We start from the raw sequence: 21,283 nt of genomic DNA on the forward strand, positions 1-21,283 counted from the left end.
ATGGTTGATCGGAGTACTAACAAGTTCCAACGACTAATGTTGGGGTATATTAAGCCCAAAGACATTGTTGACTTGTAGAAATTTTGGGGGTTTATATTGAGCCCTGAGATATGGACTAGTAGAAATTTTGGGGCTTTTGTATTTGTTTACACCCATTTTGTATTTGTTTACACAAGAGACCAACTTATCAGATGATGACTCGTTTGGACCGAGTTAATAAAGTTATACGCCAGGCAGGCATTCCACAGGGATCATTGAGATGATTTTGGGTTACAAACTACTTAGGTTTAAGCTCAACAAATTAATGGTTTGGATCTTCGAACTAAGTGGCCCAGTGAATTTTCTTTAAAAAATATAATGAAAACCACCTTGTTTGAGGATCCAAACCTTTCGGTTTATGTAATAGGATTTCAATTCCTTTGAATTTGAATCGAGCTTACTATATTGGGTCTTGGTTGATTTAGTTTTTTTTTTTTTTTTGAAAATGTGGGTCTTGGTTGAGTTCTTTTTTAGTGTTTGGTTATATGTAGGATCAATTCTTTTCAGTTTTCTTGGGTTTGTTACAATCTTTAGGGTTTTAGTTTGGACTAGAGGAATCAATTTCCTTTTCATCTCTTCACTTAGACGGATGGTGTGATTTTTTTTTATTTTTCTATTTGTTTAGGGTTTTGGTTGGGTTTTTAACTATTTATTAGGGTTTCTTTTTCTTTTTATTAGGGTTAGGGTTTTGGCCTTTTGGGATTGCGGTATTTTTGTGCGCGTGCGTGTCTGTGTGGGGTAATCAGTTGGTTTAAAATGCCATGGATGCTTGATTTTCTGTTTCTTTTTATTACAGGTTTCAGAACGAGTTGTTGATTCGGGGCTAATGCTTTATTTGGTTTATCATGTTATAAACACTCTTATTAGATGAATTTTCACATTATTTCATTGTTGAAATTGCAATTGTATCTTGATTAAGGGTAGAGAAAGGAATATAAATCAATTGTATTTGACAGTTCTTTGTAATGGATGCACTTGAAGATTTGATTCGGAGTTACACGGAACCGGATTTGGAGGAGGATTCGTTTGAAAATGCGCAGGATAGGGATTCGAGGTATTCAGGAAGGATGGAAAGTGGCAGAGGTCTTGGAAATGCGCAGGATAGGGATTCGAGGTATTCACGAAGCCCTGAGAGAATTGAGAGACATCATCAAGAGTCTGATGAAATTGATCGAGGTTCCTCTCAATCTGACAATGAAAGAAGCATTAGCCACAGACGGAGGCAACGTGAAAAAGAAGCTTACGGAAATGATAGATCCAAAGGCAGAGAGATAAGGATTGGGGAGGTTCTAAAGATAGTTGGAGGAAAAGGCAGCAGAGCTGGAATGATAAAGAGGCAAAAGATGGGGATGGTGATTTTGACTATAAAACTGAACGGGACTCACAGAGGCGTGAACAGGATAGAATGGATAATGAGAAGCTTCATGGTAGACCTGCTTATAGAAAAGATAGAACCAGGACTGAAGGCCTGAAAAACTCGAGTGTTGGAACTACAAATGGGTATTCTGATGTGATAGAGATCAGGCCCAAGTCTCTCGATTATGGGAGCGAGGAGTCCGGATCCATGTCTTCTTGGCATACTACTAGTGCAGGCCAAACTTCTATTAGGGGTTCACAGTCTCCATTTGGAAATAACCAGAGACTGGGGTCTTTCAATAAGGGCATTCCTCAAGGAAGAATAGGAGGCTGGAGAGGACGAAGAGGAAGCGTTCAGGGGAGGGACAGGCAACTTGTTGTAATCCCAGTGCCTATTGTGGGACCTCCCTTTGGTCACTTGGGCTTGCCACCTGGACCCATGCAGCCCATTGGGCCGAACATGTCCGCAGCTCCAGGCCCACCAATTGTACTGGTTTTCACTCCTCCATCTCCAGGGCCATTGTTTGGCCTGGACCTCGAGCTTTTGATATGAATATGTTAGTTGCCCCACCTGGACTTTCTCCCATACCACACCTCGATTGTCAGGACCGCGATTCCTTCCTAATATGGGGACTGGCCCAAACCATGCAATGTATTTTAATCAACTTGGCCCTGGAAGAGGAGTATCTCCTAGTGTAACTGGTCCTGGATTTAATATAATGGGACCAATCGGACGTGGAGTACCTCATGATAATGCTCCAATGGGTTGGTGTCCACCTAGGACTAGTGCTCCCCCTGGTAAAGCTCCTTCAAGGGGAGAGCAAAATGACTGCTCCCAAAATTTTGTGGATACTGGTATGCGACCACAGAATTTCATCAGGGAGCTAGAACTCACCAGTGCTGTGGAGGTACCTCATGATAATGCTCCAATGGGTTGGGGTCCACCTAGGATTAGTGCTCCCCCTGGTAAAGCTCCTTCAAGGGGAGAGCAAAATGACTACTCCCAAAATTTTGTGGATACTGGTATGCGACCACAGAATTTCATCAGGGAGCTAGAACTCACCAGTGTTGTGGAGGATTACCCAAAGCTGAGGGAACTTTTTCAGAGGAAAGATGAAATTGTGGCCAAATCTGCATCCCCACCCATGTATTACAAGTGCGACCTGCGCGAGCATGTGTTGTCCCCTGAATTTTTTGGCACGAAGTTCGATGTCATTCTTGTCGATCCCCCATGGGAGGAATATGTCCATCGGGCTCATGGTGTTACTGACCATATGGAGTACTGGACACCAAAAGAAATACAAAATCTAAAAATTGAGGTACATCATTTACTTGTCCTAAGTTGTATTCACTTCAGTGTTGGCGTATTTGATATGGCTTTTGGATGTCTTTATTTTCTCTCAAATCTATTTACATAATTACATATGCACCATTTGCTGTCCATTCATATTATTTTATAATCTTGTGCCTTTTCTCTGAAGTCTTAATTCTGCTCTTACCATGTTTTCAGGCAATTGCTGACACTCCTTCATTTATCTTCCTTTGGGTTGGTGATGGTGTGGGTCTTGAGCAGGGACGCCTGTGCCTAAAGAAGGTATGTTAGTTGAGCTTAACAGAAATTACTATTTCACTTACATCGGAATTGAGTATTGATTTTGATTACCACAGCGAAGAGAGGACCCTAAAGAAAATATCTGATAGCATTAACATGATAACATCTCTTAACTTCATTGCATTGCTTTGGACTTTATTTATTTATTTTGGAAAATGGATGCTTGGAGTTTGGACTTTATGCTCACACATAATACAGACCAAAAAAAAAAAAAAAAACTTCACTGCATTGCCCCCTGTTGGAATGCAGTAATGTTTTCAACTGTAATATATCCTTTCATTCCCTCTAATGTGCTTCTTTTTTGTTTGTATGGTATTTTTTTCTCCTAATTTAGTGGGGATTTCGGAGATGTGAGGATATATGTTGGGTGAGGACAAACAGGTTGAATGCGACTCCAGGACCGCGCCATTATTCACACACTTTGTTTCAGCCCTCTAAGGTTGGTTATAATTGCCTTAATATTTTCTGTTTGGTGCATATAACCTTCATTTTTTTATGGATAAATATCTTGTTATAATTTGTGGCCTCATTTTGTGGACTAGGAACACTGCTTGATGGGCATAAAAGGAACTGTTCGCGGTAGCACTGATAGTCATGTTATCCATGCCAACATTGACCCAGACATAATTATTGACGAAGAACCTCCTGATGGTTAGTATTCATGATTCCAAATTTGCCACCTAAAAACGTTTTCTGGCCTTCAAATCCAGAATCTGCACGCATTTCTTAAGTGGTTTATATTTCTTATGCCATTGTCTGCACTCTGCACAATCACGGAATAAGGTTTGGTCCCATTTATAGGGATTAGGTCCATATCCCATCAAAATTTGAATAATCGAAACAATATGGACTTTTTCGGAGATTGGATGCAGTTACCAATTCACCTATGATTTAGCCGGCACTTATTAGCGGCACATGTGTCGTGTCGTGTCGTGTCCGATGCAACAAGCGTGTCCACACGTGTCGACACTCCTTTAGACACCTTTAAATGTAATGCTAGAAGTGTTAGACTTAATACGGGCTTGTGGACACGTTTTTGTACCGTGTCAAGTGTGACATTCTACTTTATTATAGAATATTGTATATGCCTCTTTTATCATTAACTCTTCTTTTATTATAAACTCTTTTAACTCTTCGTTAAATAATATTTGTTGTTTTATCCCCTCCCCTCCCCTCCCCTAAACCTAAAACTCTGAACAAACTCTTATTCCAATATGACCAATACTATGTTCATTATATCATATTGGTCTCCCTTACTAGCTGTATATTGGAGACGGAAGATAACTAGATTAAATTGATGAATGTGCTGTTATTTGATTATCTCATGTTTGTTTTAGATTATAGTTGAGATTTATTAGTTTGTTAAATGATTACCATATTTATATTGTTACAAATTATACAATAATTAGTAATTTTATATGTATGTACGTTTCACAATTTTTAGATTCTTAGATGTCCTCATGTCTGACAACTCGTATCCGTGTTGAAACTTGACATAGGAATCCATATCCACAAATTATGATTATATCTACCTTCTATTTTAGTTGTGTCTCCGTTTCAAAATTTTGGGAGTTTGCCGTATCCGTGTGTCAACATGCGACACTCGAGTTCGTATCCACAAATCATAGCAATTCTCCCTCTCAAGAGGAGAAAAGAGTGAATTATTCCCTATGTTTGTGTAGTCTATGTATGAATATCCATTAATATGATGTGTTTCATTCGTGGAGCCAACCGTGTGTAACGACCTCGATTTGGGGTAAATTTTTAGACATAATTTTTTTTTCAAAATCTCAAAATCCGAATCGTTACCCCATAAGGGAAAAAAGCTGACTCTCAACTATAAAATAGTAATTTCATTTCCTTTTGAATTTGCAAACCACCAACACAAAAAAATCTAGAAGCCTCCTAAAATAAGTTGAAACTAATCCACTGAATAAAACAAACTAAGGCAAATTGTCTGACAGGATAACTAGTCAAACCAACAATGGCCGAACACACTTTCCTCGATCCCTTTAAGCTCTCTTATTTTGTGTTCATGTCATCATGTAAACCTATAAAAACTGTAGTAACTGAGTCATAACGAGCTGAACAAGATCCCTTAGTGCCTTGCATAATAAGAGCTACAAAATGAGAATTACATTATAAAAACATTTCTTATGATTAAATGGTTAGTATAAGCAAAACAACTATTCATTAAAATAAAGGTAGAAATAGAAGTGAAAGTAGAAATATATATAGTAATAGAGATAGAAACTAAAAGTGCAAAGATGAATGCATGCGAAAGATTTAGAGGCTGTTTGGGTTAGGGTTGACCCTCATTCCCTAATATACATTTTTTTAATATTTTTTTCTGTTTTTGTCACGACCAAGCCGAGCCCGACCTTTTATCCTTTTATCGGGTTAGATGGGTCGGGTTAGGGTTGATAGATTTAAAGGCTGTTTGGGTTGGAGTTGACCCTCTTCCCCTAATATACATTTTTTTATATATATTTTTCTGTTTTTGTCACGACCAACCCGAGCCCGACATTTTATCCTTTTATCGGGTTAGACGGGTTAGGTTAGGGTTGATAGATTTAAAGGCTGTTTGGGTTAGAGTTGACCCTCGTCCCCTAATACACATTATATATATATATATATATATATATATATATATATATAAGCTGGGAGGAAAAGAAGTAAATTTTTTGATTTTTTTGAAAATTATATGAGAATTACACATCACCCCCAAACAGATAAATACCTCTTATGCCCTAAAATTCCAACACATCTAAGTGAAAATACCTCCTATGCCCTCAAATTCCCACGGGCTCACGTCTTCTTCTTCTTTCTGACATTATCGATCTTTTCAGACTCTTTTAAACTCTCTCAATCTCTCTCTCGAACGTCTCCAAGATTTTTCAAACAGAAGGGTTTTCACTTTTCAACTATTATGTAACCCACCGAAGTAGCTATTCCATAAAGAAAAGCAAAATGCAAGATAGGGTTTTCACTTTTCCCTTTTGATTTTTTTGCTGTTTTTATTTCGTTCTTCTTTCAGGTGACCTTAATGTTTCTTATAGTGTTTCAGTTATTTTGATATTGGAGAAATTGGCTTCATTATTGATGTTCATCATAGTTACTTTGTTTATTGTTTGGTATTTCTGATTTTTGCATAGATCATAATTAACTTTTGTAACCATCTAGAACTGTTTTGATTTCTCTGTTGAATTTGGGTTTGGGTTTTTACTTTTTCTCTTTGTCTGATTACCAACTGGGTTTAGGGAAATGGCTTTGAGACTTGAACCCTTCGTTTTGTTCTCCTCTCTCTTACTTCTCTATCTATTTTGGAATAATTGGTTGTTTAAAGTTATGTGATTTATTAGTTCATTTTTCTCTGGGATTTGGGTGGTTATGTGGATAAAATTCATGTCCTTCTTTTTGGGTTTGATATATATATTGACCAAAATCGTATGTCTTCGTGTTTTTATATCTTGGCTCAGGTCTGAGATTTCTGGTCTGGTTTTTGTGTTTTTTATACTGCAGATTTACAAAATCGTTTTTGGGTTGTTTATCTTGACAAAATCTTAGATCTCTATTAATTTTTTTATTCTTAAATAAATGGTTAGAAGATTGATGGTTGCGAGTAGAGCTTTTGGTTTCTGATTCTGAACTCTTTAGGCCATGTTTGGATTGCTTTCTCTGGAAAAAATTTTCTTTTCATAATTTTGGGGGAAATAATATCATTATGTTTAATTTAGAGGGATATTCGTGTTCTACTCTGTTTCCCTTAATGCATTTGTTCTATAATGGGAGTTTGAATTTTTTGTTTCATATTTGTTAGAGATTTAGGATGAGGATTTTTAGTTTAGGAGTTCTGTAATGGCAAATACATTTGTTCTAACCATTTTTCTTTTGCTCTATTTGCAATTTCATTAACTAACCTTGGTACGGAACCATATGTTCGAAACTTATGGCAACTGAATTAGCTTTCTACTAATTTCGTATTTTCCTCAGTTTCCCTTAATTCATTTCTTCTATAATGGGAGTTTGAATGTTTTGTTTCATATTTGTTAAAGCTTTCGGATGATGATTTTTAGTTGAGAAGTTCTATACCGGTAAATCCATTCGTTCTAACAAATTTTTTTTTGCTCTATTTGCAATTTCATTAACTAACCTTGGTACGGAACCATACGTTGGAATGTACCTAGGTCTACCTATCTCTTGCTCCTTGCTAACATTTCAAGGCTGATCTTGCTGTCTTCTTCATAGGAAAGCGTGACAGGAAACTGCAGACTTCTTAACATGTCTTGCCAGGATCCAACAAAGGTTAGATTTTGGGCTTTTCACTGTACTCCTACCTTCACCCGGTCTTTTGTTTTATTATGATAAATAGGATCTTGGGGTATTTGCTGTCTGGAAAGATAGGGTTTTTGAGTATCTTTTCCTTTTCACATTTCCAACATAACTGCACATAATCGCATAACATAATGCTTGGGGTATTTCTTTTCAAGAAGGATAGGCTTCTCTGGTATTCTTTTCTTTTTTATATTTTCTAACATGTTGATACTCTAAATTCGACTGTAATCATTCTGTTTTTTGTCTCCAATCCAGTTTTGTACAGACTAATATGATTTCAAAGGCTAAAGCTGAAGCATCAATTTTAAGTTGCACAAGTGAATATCTATGCAAGCAAGTTAGGGATCTGCAATTGAGTCATTGGCCTTGTGCTTCGGGGGTCACTGTGGCGTGGCTGAATGTAGAGCAGTCCGCTCCTACAACATTTGATCGGTAGATTATTTAGAACTTGGGAAGATGATCGGTATACATTAGTTTTCCCTTCAAATTTTTAATTATTTTAACTGGTGTCTGAAGCTCTGTAGATAAAATGCATGTTCAGAGCTATGTTCTGAATTTCTTAACAGTGAGAGAGAAGTATTTGAATATTTCCATAGATATTATGTATCCTTATCTTTATTTGACTGTTTTTTTTTTGGCATTATTGGGTTTATGTATGTGTTCTATTCATGGATATCCACCTTTGGGTGCCTTTGGAATATTGCAGTTGAGTGCACATCTAAATGAATCCTTCTACCTCAAATGTTTTGCCGTCCACAGGTTCATAAATTTTGTTCCGTCTTCAATTTCATGTTCTAGTTTTTAATCTCTATGTTGAACTTGATAGCTTTATGTTCGATATTAGATTCCCTGTCAAATGAAGCCATGAATTGGCTTCATGGCTTCATGAATGTTCTGTTTCCTACAACTAAAAGCGATGCTCAAGTAATACATGTTGGGACCTCTGCTCCCCGATGTAATCTTCATGGTATGAATAAATTTGTCATATTTCAAAAATAAAATAAAATTGAATGCTCAACTAGCCTAGCATTTCCCAATAAAAAAAAAAAAAAAAAAAAAAGCTAGCCTGTTTAGTTGTTTCTAAGAAAACATAAGTATTTTGATCATGTCAAAGCGCATTTTTTTTAATAAGATTTCTATGTTACACAGGTATCCTGGAAACTGCTACGATTTAACATTTCTCCAGCCTAAGTTTTCATGATGATATATTGATATCCATGGCAAAGATGGAATGCAAATGAAGCTGATCATCTAATTCATTTCCATCTGTTATCCTTGCAGAGTTGTGAGGCTCCGAAGTTATGGAGCTCAAAGAAGATGGCGAAAGTAAGAAGCTTAAAGCCGATAAAGAAGCCATTGTCGAATGCTATTATTTTTCATACTCACGGGAGCATAATTGTTACATATATTGTGAAAAACAACCATCACATTGAGAAAAGTTATCTTTCTCTACAGATTGTTTTTCTTTGTTACTGTTTAATTTCTCTCTATTGCTTTATCAGACATTCATATTTGCTTTCACAGGTCTATCGAGAACACAAACTTCGTGCCATCTGGCATCAACAGTACATTCCATTAGAAGTACGTTCCCTCAATTCTATATGTTTACCTTGCTTCCGCTTATGGTTCAAATATTAGGGAAATTAGCAGCTAATCATCCGAAATGCGGTAGGAACTGGATGGAGATAATGAAAGGTTGTGTTCCAAGGCATGGGTGAGATTGATTATTTTATTTTTTTAATGAACATCATAACAATAGAAGTTGGATCAGGCTTGGGATAAAAAAATTACTTTCAACAGGTCTTAACGAAAGTGTTAATATAGGGCCTCCTTTTTTTTGTCAAAATTACTTTCCTGTTTGGTTATCTGTGGTTTTATATCTCTCCCCTGATAGTAGTTGTTGATTTAAAACCTAATGTCTCCTATGAATTTTGCCATCTTCTATTCTTTTCTAAAATTTTAGACAATAGATTTCCTCACAAATAGTTTTTCATTCCGACTGCTATAAAAACTTCAATTATCATGATATTATTCAGAGAAATTATAGCCCGACAAGATAGTACGTCAAAGGTACCACCCTTGATATTTGATCCAACAACAGCCTCTTAAAAAATGGTATGTTGTTGGATCAAATATCAAGGGTGTTGCCGCTTTGACTGTACTTCATCTTTAGAAAATCTGTATTCCCATTATTTACCTCATTTATTTTTGGAATCATTTACTTTTCTTTGTCGTGCCGTGCATCGCACGGCGGGTCTTTACTAGTATATATATATGAGAGAACGGTTCCTACACATATGTGTAGATAAGTTATCTACACACTAGCTTAAAATACAGTGGGGGCCACATTATTTGGGTGATCCAAACCATTCATTTTTAAGGCCCTCACATAGATAGGGTGTCCACAAAAAATCAGATCCATAGGATCATCCTAACCATTCGAACTGTGGAGGCAAAAAATGGACTAATTTGTGAAGGTTTAAAGACATCCATTTTACCTCCACAAATCGTAGTGTTGGGATGATCCTATGGATCTGATTTTTTGTGGACACCCTATCTATGTGAGGGCCTTTAAAATGGATGGCTTGGATCACCCAAACAATGTGGGCCCCCACTGTATTTTAAGCTAGTGTGTAGAGAACTCTCTACACATTAGAGACTAGAATTCCGGGAAACTGGGGCCCGTAGTTTTACGTCATGTATTGTAAGCCATTTAAATGCTATGCAATGCATCGTGTCCACTGTGCGTGCCAAAAAGAGTGTTGGCTTTCGATTGGTATGGAGGGGCGCTCCTGTGCGGTCAGTCAGTGTGACCATCTGATTTTGGTGTGTGCGTGTGGAGCGTGTGAGAGTGTGTGCAGGTTCCTCTTTACTTACACAGATGGAAAGGACTTTTCAAGTGTACTCGTGACTTCTAAACATAGAGACTCTCAGGGTCAGCAGATCGTTCGACTCAAGCTAAATGACAAAAGGGACACAGACAAAATGCTAGTGCGAGGTATAGTTTAGTTAAAGAGATAGACTCACCAGAGAAGATGAATTCATTGCTAACTTAATCCAAGTATAGCTACAGTTACGAAAAGTAAAGGGTTCAAGTGCTTAAAAGAAAAGATAAAAGGCTAAAAACATGTTTAGATTTGGTTTTGTGACCTCTTCCATGGAGACAAACGTCTCCTTATATAGCTTTATTCTGGTAACCGTTCTTCATTATCCCACGTTCTCTTAGAGGCCGGGAACTTTTTTTGTAACTACCCATGATGGGTTCCCTTATTCTCAGGTCCTCCATTGTCCAAGTGGTTATCATCCATGTTCTCACGATTGGAAATTGTAATGTCACATCCTTGAATCAGTCAAACCGGATGTTCTCTTAGTAATTCGGTCCCATTTGACAGACTGGCTATAAGTTTGAAACTTTGAACACACACTAGAGGGGGTCTTCTAATCATGGTTTAAAATTTTGGTTTCGGTACCGGTTTTGGACCCCTGAAATTTCGAAATTTCAACTGAAATTCTGAAATTTATGTGGAAATTTGGTAATAATTTAAAATGGTTATTTAATTAATTTGTAAATTTCGGACAAAATTTTGGAACATTTATTTTTTTGAAAAAAAAAATTGGGTTTTCTCGAAATTTTGGACCGAAATTCTCGAAATTTCAAATTTCGGTTTCGGTCCCCACCGAAATCCGAAATTTCGGATTTTGGGTCGAAATTTAAAACCATGCTTCTAATAACTGTTCATCTTTCTAGATTCCCATGGTCTGAAATTTCGGATTTCGGTCAAAATTTAAAACCATGCGTCTAATAAGTGTTCATCTTTCTAGATTCCCATACAGGCGAAAAGCTTTGAGCGAGCCATGTTATTTAATCTAAAGACCTAATAAATAAACTGATGAAGTCAAGTCAATTGATGGCCGACCCAATCACAAAAAAAGTTGATGTAATTTGTAGTAATTTTCAACCGAGGCATACCCTACACAAGTTAAGAAATTTTTTGGAGTGGAAATTTCATTGATAGGTGAGGCTTTCGTCAAACACGAGTCAAGAAAAAAACATTGGAGTGGAAATTTCAAGCTACTCGTGTCAAGAAAAAAACGTCAGATAAAATATAATTGGTAGTCAATGCATTTCCATTTCTTTCCATATAAAATGAAATTGGGAGACAAAAAAATTCGTCATCTTTGACTCTCTCTATGTTTTGGTCTTTTTCTTATATTTTAAAAACCACGGCTTTTCTAAAAAATTAAAACCTCTTTTATTTTCAACACCACTTTTATTTTTAAAATCCCGAACACCAATTACTACTTTTTAGCCTTCGGTGGGAGCTGATAAAGTTGCCCCTTTGACGATAAATTCTCCCCTTATGAGAATAGATATAATCAGATATAATCAGTTTTCAACTAAAATCAATTCTTAAAACCCAAAACCAATAGGTCCTTAGCTAGTAAAACCAATGCTCTACAATCCGTATGGACAGTCTGCTGATACGTATGCAAACTCTCGTTCACTAAAAATGGTTAGCAATGGAGTATTCTAAGCCCATTTTTGTTTTGGATTTTTAGAATTGATTTTTAGTAGAGACCGAGCCTTGGTGCAACAGTATGGTTGCTCTATTGTGACATGGTGGTCACGGGTAATGGCTGTGTATATCTAGCCCTCCCCAAGCCCAGCAATGGCAGGAGCCTCGTGCAGTGGGTCGTCCTTTTAGAATAGATTTATAGTCTAAAATTGATAATTGGACGCAAACTAAAGCACAATTTCAGTCCAGTAATCAGTTTTTGAATTCAAAATTGATTCTAAAAATCCAAAACCAACACCGCCAAAAGCTCTGAGCCGTTATATAATCTAAAGACCTAATAAATGAATGAATTGATGAGGTCAAGTCAATTGATGGCTATATCGTCTGTTCATGTGACTAGTAAATGCATCATCATTTCGTTCTGTATAAAGGTCGAGTGTGATCAAATGAAATTGGGAGACAAAAAATAAATAAAATCTCGTCTTTGCTCAGCATAAGAAGAGCTTCAACCCGTACTACCAGGTATGAGTCTTCTTAGTGTGCTTTGGTCATTTATCTTCTCTGTAAATCTCTTCTTTGCCATGAACATAGTACATTCGAATTCTGCAACCACCACCACCATACTAGGAAACGAAACCGATTGAATGGCTCTGCTCTCCTTCAAGGATGGTATAAGGAGTGATCCTCTTGGAGCCTTATTATCATGGAACCATACTCTCCATTTCTGCAATTGGAATGGAGTCACGTGCGGTCGGAGGCATCAAAGGGTCACTGTATTGAACCTTAGTGGGCAGAAATTGGTGGGTTATTTGTCTCCTGCCATATCCAACCTCACATTCCTTAAGGAAATCCACCTCCAAGAAAACAGCTTCAATGGCCAAATATCCCAAGATATTGGCCGTCTATTGAGATTGCAACATCTTAATATGAGCCATAATTCCTTGGGTGGGGAAATTCCATCCAATCTCACCCACTGTAGGGACCTCAGAGTCATCTATTTGAATTACAATGAGTTGACAGGGAAAATTCCCATCCAACTTAGCACTCTACCGAAGCTATCCTGGTTGTATCTGGGTCCTAATCTTCTTACAGGGAGCATTCCACCTCAACTAGGGAACGTTTCATCTCTCATGTATCTAAATTTAAGGGAAAATATGTTGGTGGGACTCATCCCAGATGACCTGGCCCGAATTAATCACTTGAAATGGATCGTCCTTTCTGCAAATTTATTATCTGGTACGGTTCCTTCCTCTTTTTATAATAATCTCTCATTTATTGAGGATTTTGTCGTGGCAGATAACCAGTTACACGGAACCCTACCACCCAACATAGGATTCTCTCTTCCTAATCTCCAATATCTATCTTTAGCAAGCAATCAATTTACCGGACACATTCCAGTTTCATTATCCAATGTTTCAAGTCTTGAATTGCTTGAAATGGAAGAAAACCAGTTTAGCGGACCAGTGCCTGAAAATATTGGATGGGGAAAGAATCTAGTCAGATTTGACTTGAGCTATAATTACCTAGGCCTTGGTAGAGCTGATGACTTGAAATTTATCACTTCTTTGACCAACTGTAGTAACCTAAATTGGTTGTGCATACAGAGAAATCATTTTGTTAGCCTATTTCCCAACTCCATAGCCAATCTCTCAACTCAACTTTTTCGGTTGTCAGTAGGAGAAAACCTAATTTCTGGTAACATCCCTAGTCAGATCGGGAATCTCATCAACTTAAATCATTTGGGTATATATAGAACCTTCATCACGGGTTCAATTCCCACTTCAATTGGGATGCTCCAGAACTTACATCAACTCTACTTGGGTGGTAATAGTTTGTCCGGGAAAATCCCATACAATATCGGAAATATTACTCAATTGACCGGCCTCGATTTAGGATTAAACAACCTGCAAGGAAGCATACCTCTGTCTCTTGCAAACTGTACAAAACTTTTAAGATTGAACCTTTGTCGAAATAACCTTACAGATACAATACCAAAACAAATTATTGGCTTTTCTTCGCTATCAATTGCACTCTTTTTGTCTCAAATTTTTTTTACTGGCTCCCTCCCATCAGAAGTGGGTAACTTGAACATTCTAGCGCTATTGGATGTTTCTCAGAACAAATTGTCAGGTGAAATCCCAAGCACTCTTGCAAATTGTAAGAGCATGCGAGCACTTTATATGCAGGATAACGCCTTCCGAGGAGATATTTCGTCAGTTTTGACTACATTAACATCCATTGAAGTCCTTGATCTTTCATACAATAACTTCTCAGGGAAGATTCCAAAATATCTAGAGGGATTTAAGTTTCTACAATGTCTAAACTTGTCTTTCAATAATTTTAAGGGTGAAGTACCAAAACAAGGTGTCTTTGGAAATGCTAGTACAATTTCAGTCATGGGAAATGATAATCTTTGTGGCGGTATCCCAGAATTAAAGTTGCCTACATGCCCTGTGCGAGCTAATGGCAGACGAGGAAAAGCCCATGTTTCTACAGTAATCATCCTAGTAGCAAGTACGGTTGTATGTTTGCTTTTCTTATTGTGTGTCCCTGCTTCACTTTACTGGATAAGAAAGCCAAGGAAGAAACCATCTTCCCTATCTTCTATGGACAGCCGGCATTTAAAGGTTTCTTATGCAGAGCTCTTTAAGGCAACAAATGGGTTCTCTTCAGCCAATTTGATAGGCACGGGAAGTTATGGATCAGTGTATAAGGGAATCCTCAGTCGCAATGAAAATATTGTTGCTGTCAAAGTGCTCAACCTTCACTTAAGGGGAGCTTCAAAGAGTTTCATAGCTGAATGCAACGCATTCAGAAACATTCGTCATCAAAATTTTGTGAAGATCATAACTTCTTGTTCAAGCATCGATTTTGGAGGTAATGATTTCAAAGCTCTCGTGCTTGAGTTCATGCCAAATGGGAGTCTAGAGAAGTGGTTGCATTCAAAATTAGATGGGCAACATCAATTAGGAAGTTTAAACTTCATTAAGAGATTAAACATAGCAATTGACATAGCTTCTGCGCTGGATTATCTTCACCATCATTGCCATACACCGATTGCTCATTGTGATCTAAAGCCAGGCAACATTTTTTTGGATGAAGATATGAATGCTCATGTGGGTGATTTTGGGTTAGCCAAGTTTTATCCAAGAGTCATTCAGAGCTCATCTGAAGACCAAAGCAGCACAACTGGATTAAAGGGAACTATTGGGTACATTGCTCCAGGTAATAATTTTATCAATATTCGTCATCCTGTCTATTCTCAATGAGTTTTTAAAAATATTTCTCACTTATTAGGTATATAATGTAGTGCAACAAAGGCTAAATTAGCATCTTGAACCAAAAAAATTACTTGATAGCATTTCTATATTTATTGACAGAGTATATAGGAATCTTATTTTACATCAAGTGGTCTCGTACATGTCACCTGAATAATAGGCGGCATTTTTAGTACCTATGACCATGAGTTCTTTATGCAAAATAGTTGTGTAGAAAATGCTAATCAAGTAAATGGTTAAAAATTTATAATTTTGGAAAAAATCGGAGAAGTAATTATTCAATTATTAAATAAAATCTCTAATATTATTAGAAAATAATGAGAAATTTTGTAAATAAATTTCCAAAAAAACCCATGACTAATGTTTCTCAACAAAAAATGGCTCAACACTCCAATGATGAATCAAATCGTGCTTCTTAAATGAGCTAGAGCAGTAAAATACCCCAAAGACCCATGTGAGAAAATATATTCCAATGAAAGAAGCAAAAGTACCATGAAAAGTGCCTTTTTTCAAAATCATCCAACTTTTCAAAAAGGACCAATACGCCCTGGAGTTGGCCAATCGGACGAGCCCTTGTTTGATTGGATCCCACTACCGCTAGGCGTCATTGCCACAACCTGAGACCATGTGTGCAACCCCTATGCCATTTTAAAGTTTGGGTAAACCATTTGCCAAGATTGTCTAGAGCTGGACGATCGGCAACCACCCTTGAATGAAGGTATAACACTCTGAGGAGTGTGACAAAGCCGGACATTTAGCAAATAATCATCCACGAAGCTATAACACCCTCTCTCCTCTTGCATCTGTAGATTTTGTGGTTACTGCATTAATTGTGGAGATTTTGGACTTAATAAGATTATTGGAGCCAAGGATTGAGCATCGTAGGACAGCTGAAATGCAGGTGCGACAACCCAGGGGGGGTGAATTGGTCAATTAAAAATTTTGGGCTTAATTAAATGGATTATGAAAATTAATTTACTAATTAAGCACTTATTAATCTAACCCTTGTTCAAATATTCAAGATAATGAAGTTTAGGGTTTAGATATTACTTTAAGCCTATTTGCCATAACCCTTGTTTTAATATAACATAAATACGAGAAAGGGTAGAGTTGACCAATCACCAATGTGCAAATGAGAAGGAGAAGAAGAATCAACCCACAAGGCACAAGATTTATAGTGGTTCGGTCTATCACAAGACCTACTTCACTCTTCCAAGTTTACCTCCTTGGGATCTCCACTAAAATGATGAGATTCTTCAACGGGCGAATCTCCAAGCCGTACACCCGACTTCTCAAACTCCAAAGGGGACACACCCATTTTCGTACAAAGCCATGTCGAGGGATCACACCCTCTTGCAATGTCTTCACCTTTCTTAACGGGCCGAAGAGTAGACCCTCACAGCGTCTTCACCTTTGTTGCCGGGCCGAAGAGGAGACCTTCAAATACAATGAAGAAAATAAATGAAAAACTTTCAATGCCTCATTAGATAGGCAGATTACAAACTTTAATAGCTCACTAACACTCCAAGGAAAGACAAAATGTAAAGCATATGGAGTACCTCTAGAAAAAATGTGTAATGCAAGATCAAAGAGGTTTGGCTTTTGATAGAAGGTTTTAGCTCAAGAAAAATGGGTTTTGATCTTTCTTAAATGTTCAAAAGCTTCTAGAGATAGGTTTAAATCATCTATATATAGTGTATTTGAAAATATGACTGTTTGGGGGTAAAACCATAAAAAACTGGCTTGAAAAAGTCAAGCAGAAAATGCCTCAACGGCAAGTTTGCCCAACCGTCGCGGTCGACCGAGCCACCGCGGTCGCCCGCCCCTATCGGGCGCCCTTTTATATTTTTAAATTTATTACCATTGCGGTCGACCAGCCTCATGGCGATTGTCCGGTGAGGCTAACCTGTTAGCTAAAAAATTCGGCTAAAAAACCTATCCGCGGTCGACCGACCCATTGCGGTTGTCCGCCAAGCCCAACCTGGATGTTTTCTGAATTTCCAGAAAATCAATCCGCGGCTGACCGGATTGGCCCAGTCGACCAGCCCGATAAATTTTGAGATGTCCTGGACTTCCAGGTTCCATCTCGCGGTCTCCCGGAAAAGCCCGGTCGACCGGCCCTGTGTGAAATTCCATTTTTAACTTTAAAAATCAGGGGCTTTTGGGCCATGGTCTTGGGCTTAAGTCCTAGGTTTTCAAACACATTTTTGGGTGTGTATATGGTTTTCAAAGATGTAAAAAGTTAAGTATGAAAACCATTTGAAAGTGCATTTTACATAAAATCAAGAGGATTCTAAATACATTATAAAAATAAGAACCTTGAGTCTTCTTTGAATGTATCAGCTCCTTTGCACTTCCTTGGACTTCTTTGGCTTGAGTGAACATCTTGATCTTGTCTTGGCTCTTGTGACTTCTCCTCCAATTTCCAATGCATGTTGAGGTACATGAGGTGTCACCATGGCATGTTAAACTCCAAGCTCCTTCTTGACACTTGCTTAGGAACTTGTGGGATCTTCATGTTGAGCTTCTTGACTTGAACATTTTCAAATGAAGATGTCTCCAATGTAGGTGCAAGCTCTTGGTTACTTTGCTCCTTGATCCACAAGCCATGTAATGTGAAGAGTTGTGTAATGACGATTATGATATGAAAATCCTGTATACAACATAACACAACACCTCAAAGCAACACATCAGTCCATAAATGCTAATCAATTTGGTTTGCCAGCATCAAAACAAGAAGGTAAGGTGAATGATTAACCCATGGGAACCCTTGGGCTTACATCGGCTAATGAGGCGGCGGATATTCTAGCAAAGGAAGGAGTCCTTTGGGAGTCCATGTTAGTCGTGTCGCCGGTTATCTCACCTATCTAACAGGCTTTGTAATGGGTATGCGGACCACTTTTAAGTATCATGTGTGGGATATCCATTCCCCGCCCAATACTTTTTGACTATTAATGCAATGCCAAATTTCAAAAAGAAGAAACATAGAGTTAGGTATTTGTTTTCGTTCCACTGGTTCGGATGAAGGGTGGGGGTCAAGTAGCCACTTTCTGGCATCGGCCACACAAGGATTTCCAGATTAATGAGTGCCGCAAAAGATCCCAATTGCCGCATCACAAGTTCACTCCATGCCATCTGCTGAAGGTGCACACACTTCCCTCTAGATGTCAGTGGAGGATGGTTCCCACACTTAGTACCCTTGCTTTCTTTCTAATAAATAGTTGTTTCTATAAATCCCCAGTCAAACATTTCAACTTTTGGTGATTTTTTTCAAAGAAAAGTGGTTTGGAAGAAAGATGAATTAGGTTCTCCAAAAGAGCTTGAGCACATGACAAGCGATACTTTCCTAGTCTGGTTATATGGTTCTAGAAAGAGTCATGTCCAGGACTTAGGGCCCATAATCCCTAAATTTAAGGTGTTTGATAAATATAGATCAAGGAGGTTTCTAATAATTACTAATAATAAATACGAGACTTTTGGATTAATGTTGGGACTGAAATAGTGTTTCCATTGGAAAGGAAGGTAAAATGATGCCATTTCCCTTTTCGAGACATGTTTGGTTGGCGTGCACTATTCATTCTACTTTCTCTTGTTTAATGGATTTTCAACAATTGCCTTTTAAGTTGTCTCTCCCAAGTCAACATGAAAGTGAAATTAAAGATGATATTTACAACTATTTTGTTTGTACTTAGAAAATGACATCATTTCATTTCCTTCTACTTCTACGTATGTTTTACCTTATAAATAGTATGAAGTTTAATTTGATCTATTTTTGTAGTGCTTTTGCATGTGTAATCACTGAGACTTGGCTGGTTTCAAATGAAAAAATCATGTTGAGAACCAAAATTGGCTAGCAGTTTTGAGTAATACATAGTGGAATGCTATTCATCACTTACATGACTTGATTGGCCAAAACCCATGTTATATGGATTCTTCTAAATGGGTGAAGTACCCGTGTGGGACACTTACGTCTAAAATTGCAGGAGTCTCTATGACAGTCGATCTCTTTTATCTCTTTTCTGTTTTTCTGGATGCTACTGCCACAACTTTATAATTATCACACATTTTGAATTTTACCCATCCTATTAGTAATTTTTTTTAAAAAAGAAATAAAACATTATTTACTTAACTTATTAAAATTTAAATATGTTATTGGTTAAATTAATAGTATTATGAAAAAAAATTAACATTTGACAAATGATTAAAATATTTTGGTGAATCTACAAATCATTCTTTTTTAGGTTTTCTGAATTTGACACTAGATACCCATGTCAGATTCTAACACTCATACCTGTAAAAATGCAACATAGGACATAACTTCTACATTTTCTTTCATTGTGTTAAATCACTTCTTATGTGTTTCTCTAAAAATTCTAGACTCTTTCCATGCAACGTAGGTTTCTAAATGTGAAGAGATCATTCAATTATCTATCATCTCTTAGATAAAATTTCCTTCTTTTTTTTCAAAATCGAACCTCATATTTACTCTTAGTTTCTACCTGGTATCTTATATCCTTTATCACAACAAAAAGTGTAAAAGATGTGTGGAATTGCAGAATATGGGGCAGGTGGTCATGTGTCCACAGCCGGAGATGTGTATAGCTATGGGATTCTTTTATTGGAGATATTCGTTGGAAAGCGCCCCACAGATGACATGTTTAAGGATGGCCTAAGTCTTCACAAATTTGTCCAGTTGTCTTTGCCTAATCGAGTGATGGAAATTCTGGATCCATTAATTCTTTTAGAAGATGATGAAGAAAGAGCTACTAACATTGCTGAGAATTACAATGATAAGATACGTCGTTTGCAAGAGTGTTTGGTATCCTTAGTGAGGACTGGAGTGGTGTGTTCTGCAGAATCTCCAAGAGAGAGAATGGAGATGGCAGACGTTGTAAAGGAAATGTGTTCTATTAGAAACATATATCTTGGTGCTGGGATCCACAGAGAATGATGAAATAGGGCCTTATTTGTCAGTGAAGGTTTATCTTACCTCAGTAATTTTGGAGATACTATGGAAAAATAATTTCACTGCTACATCCGCTTTTGTTTCCCAATGGACAAAGATTACAATTTTACATGTTATTTCTTCAATGTATTTGTAAGTTAATGTTATATTAAATGTGTTCTGTTTGGTGGTGCCACTTGCAAGTAATTTTTTTTCTCATATCTATATTTTCTTCACCTATTAATACAAAATTACTATCAAATCTTGAGTGTGAAGATTTCCACTGCAATACATTGATCATTCCATCTTGCGAGATTTATGGAAGATGATTACCCAGCCATTACTTAAAATAAGGTAGCTACATGTTGGAAACTAAAGATAAGTTTGTGGAAGAAGGCTTTATTCTTCATTCTCCTTTTTTAATTCCAATCCATTGAGGAGTGATTAATTGAGATTTGAGGTTGGTGGGTTCTCTGTCAAACTATAAGAGAAGTAAAAACAAGGGAAATGATTTAAGCACAACTATGTTTTGATACATGCGCTCATGTATCTTGTCTTTTAGCATTTACTTGTCAGGTAAGTGCTTTTTGGGGACAGTAAAAACCCTTTTACATCTCTTTAAATATAAAAGACAAGAAACATGAGCCTCTTGTGTCAAAAGATGTGTGTGTCGAAATCATTTCCCCAAAACAAACAGCAGGTGACAAAAGACAAAAGCCATTTATAGTTTGTTTTGCCTCACTCTCCCACTTCCATTTCCATTTTCATGATAGTGTGTTGGCCAAGACAAAAGCTCTTCAATTGGAGTTTAAAACCATCTCCACCTGACACTATTTTTTACGTATGATTCTATATTCAAATCCATATCAGGAATCCTAAGGAACTTAATTAACTCCTTAAGCCAAAAGCTACTTCCTTCCTTGCCTTCCATTTCTTTGAGAATGAGCTTTTTTAATTTATTTGTATCAATAGCCATCCTCCAAAGCATTTTACATCCTTGGGAAGCATTGCAATGCAAGAGGCCAAACCAACTTTTTCTTTTTTCCGTGTGATTAATTGCAGCCCTATTTTCCTAGCATTGCTCCCTTCTATTTGTCTCTTCCTAAGTAATGAAAAGGGGCGTATTTATCTTTTCCTATCTTTAATTTCTTATCTTTTTATCTTGTCCCACTTGATAAGAACAAACAACAAATAAAGAAAT

The 21,283-nt window shown here is 37.2% G+C and overlaps 1 protein-coding gene across 1 annotated transcript; it reads left to right on the top strand.

The window, feature by feature from the left end:
- The first annotated feature begins 1,979 nt into the window (after positions 1-1,979).
- LOC143859459 (N6-adenosine-methyltransferase non-catalytic subunit MTB-like) lies at positions 1,980-20,088 on the top strand. Its single transcript, XM_077370163.1, has 5 exons — positions 1,980-2,714; positions 2,906-2,989; positions 3,342-3,446; positions 3,550-3,658; positions 19,694-20,088. Exons 1-5 carry the CDS (start codon positions 2,022-2,024, stop codon positions 20,086-20,088), a joined length of 1,386 nt encoding a protein of 461 aa, XP_077226278.1. The 5' UTR covers positions 1,980-2,021.
- Positions 20,089-21,283: the final 1,195 nt, after the last annotated feature.

The sequence above is a fragment of the Tasmannia lanceolata genome, unplaced genomic scaffold (genome assembly GCF_043159265.1).
Source record: "Tasmannia lanceolata isolate RefF3 unplaced genomic scaffold, GAP_Taslan_0.1 ptg000029l, whole genome shotgun sequence".
Taxonomy (NCBI): Eukaryota; Viridiplantae; Streptophyta; class Magnoliopsida; order Canellales; family Winteraceae; genus Tasmannia; species Tasmannia lanceolata.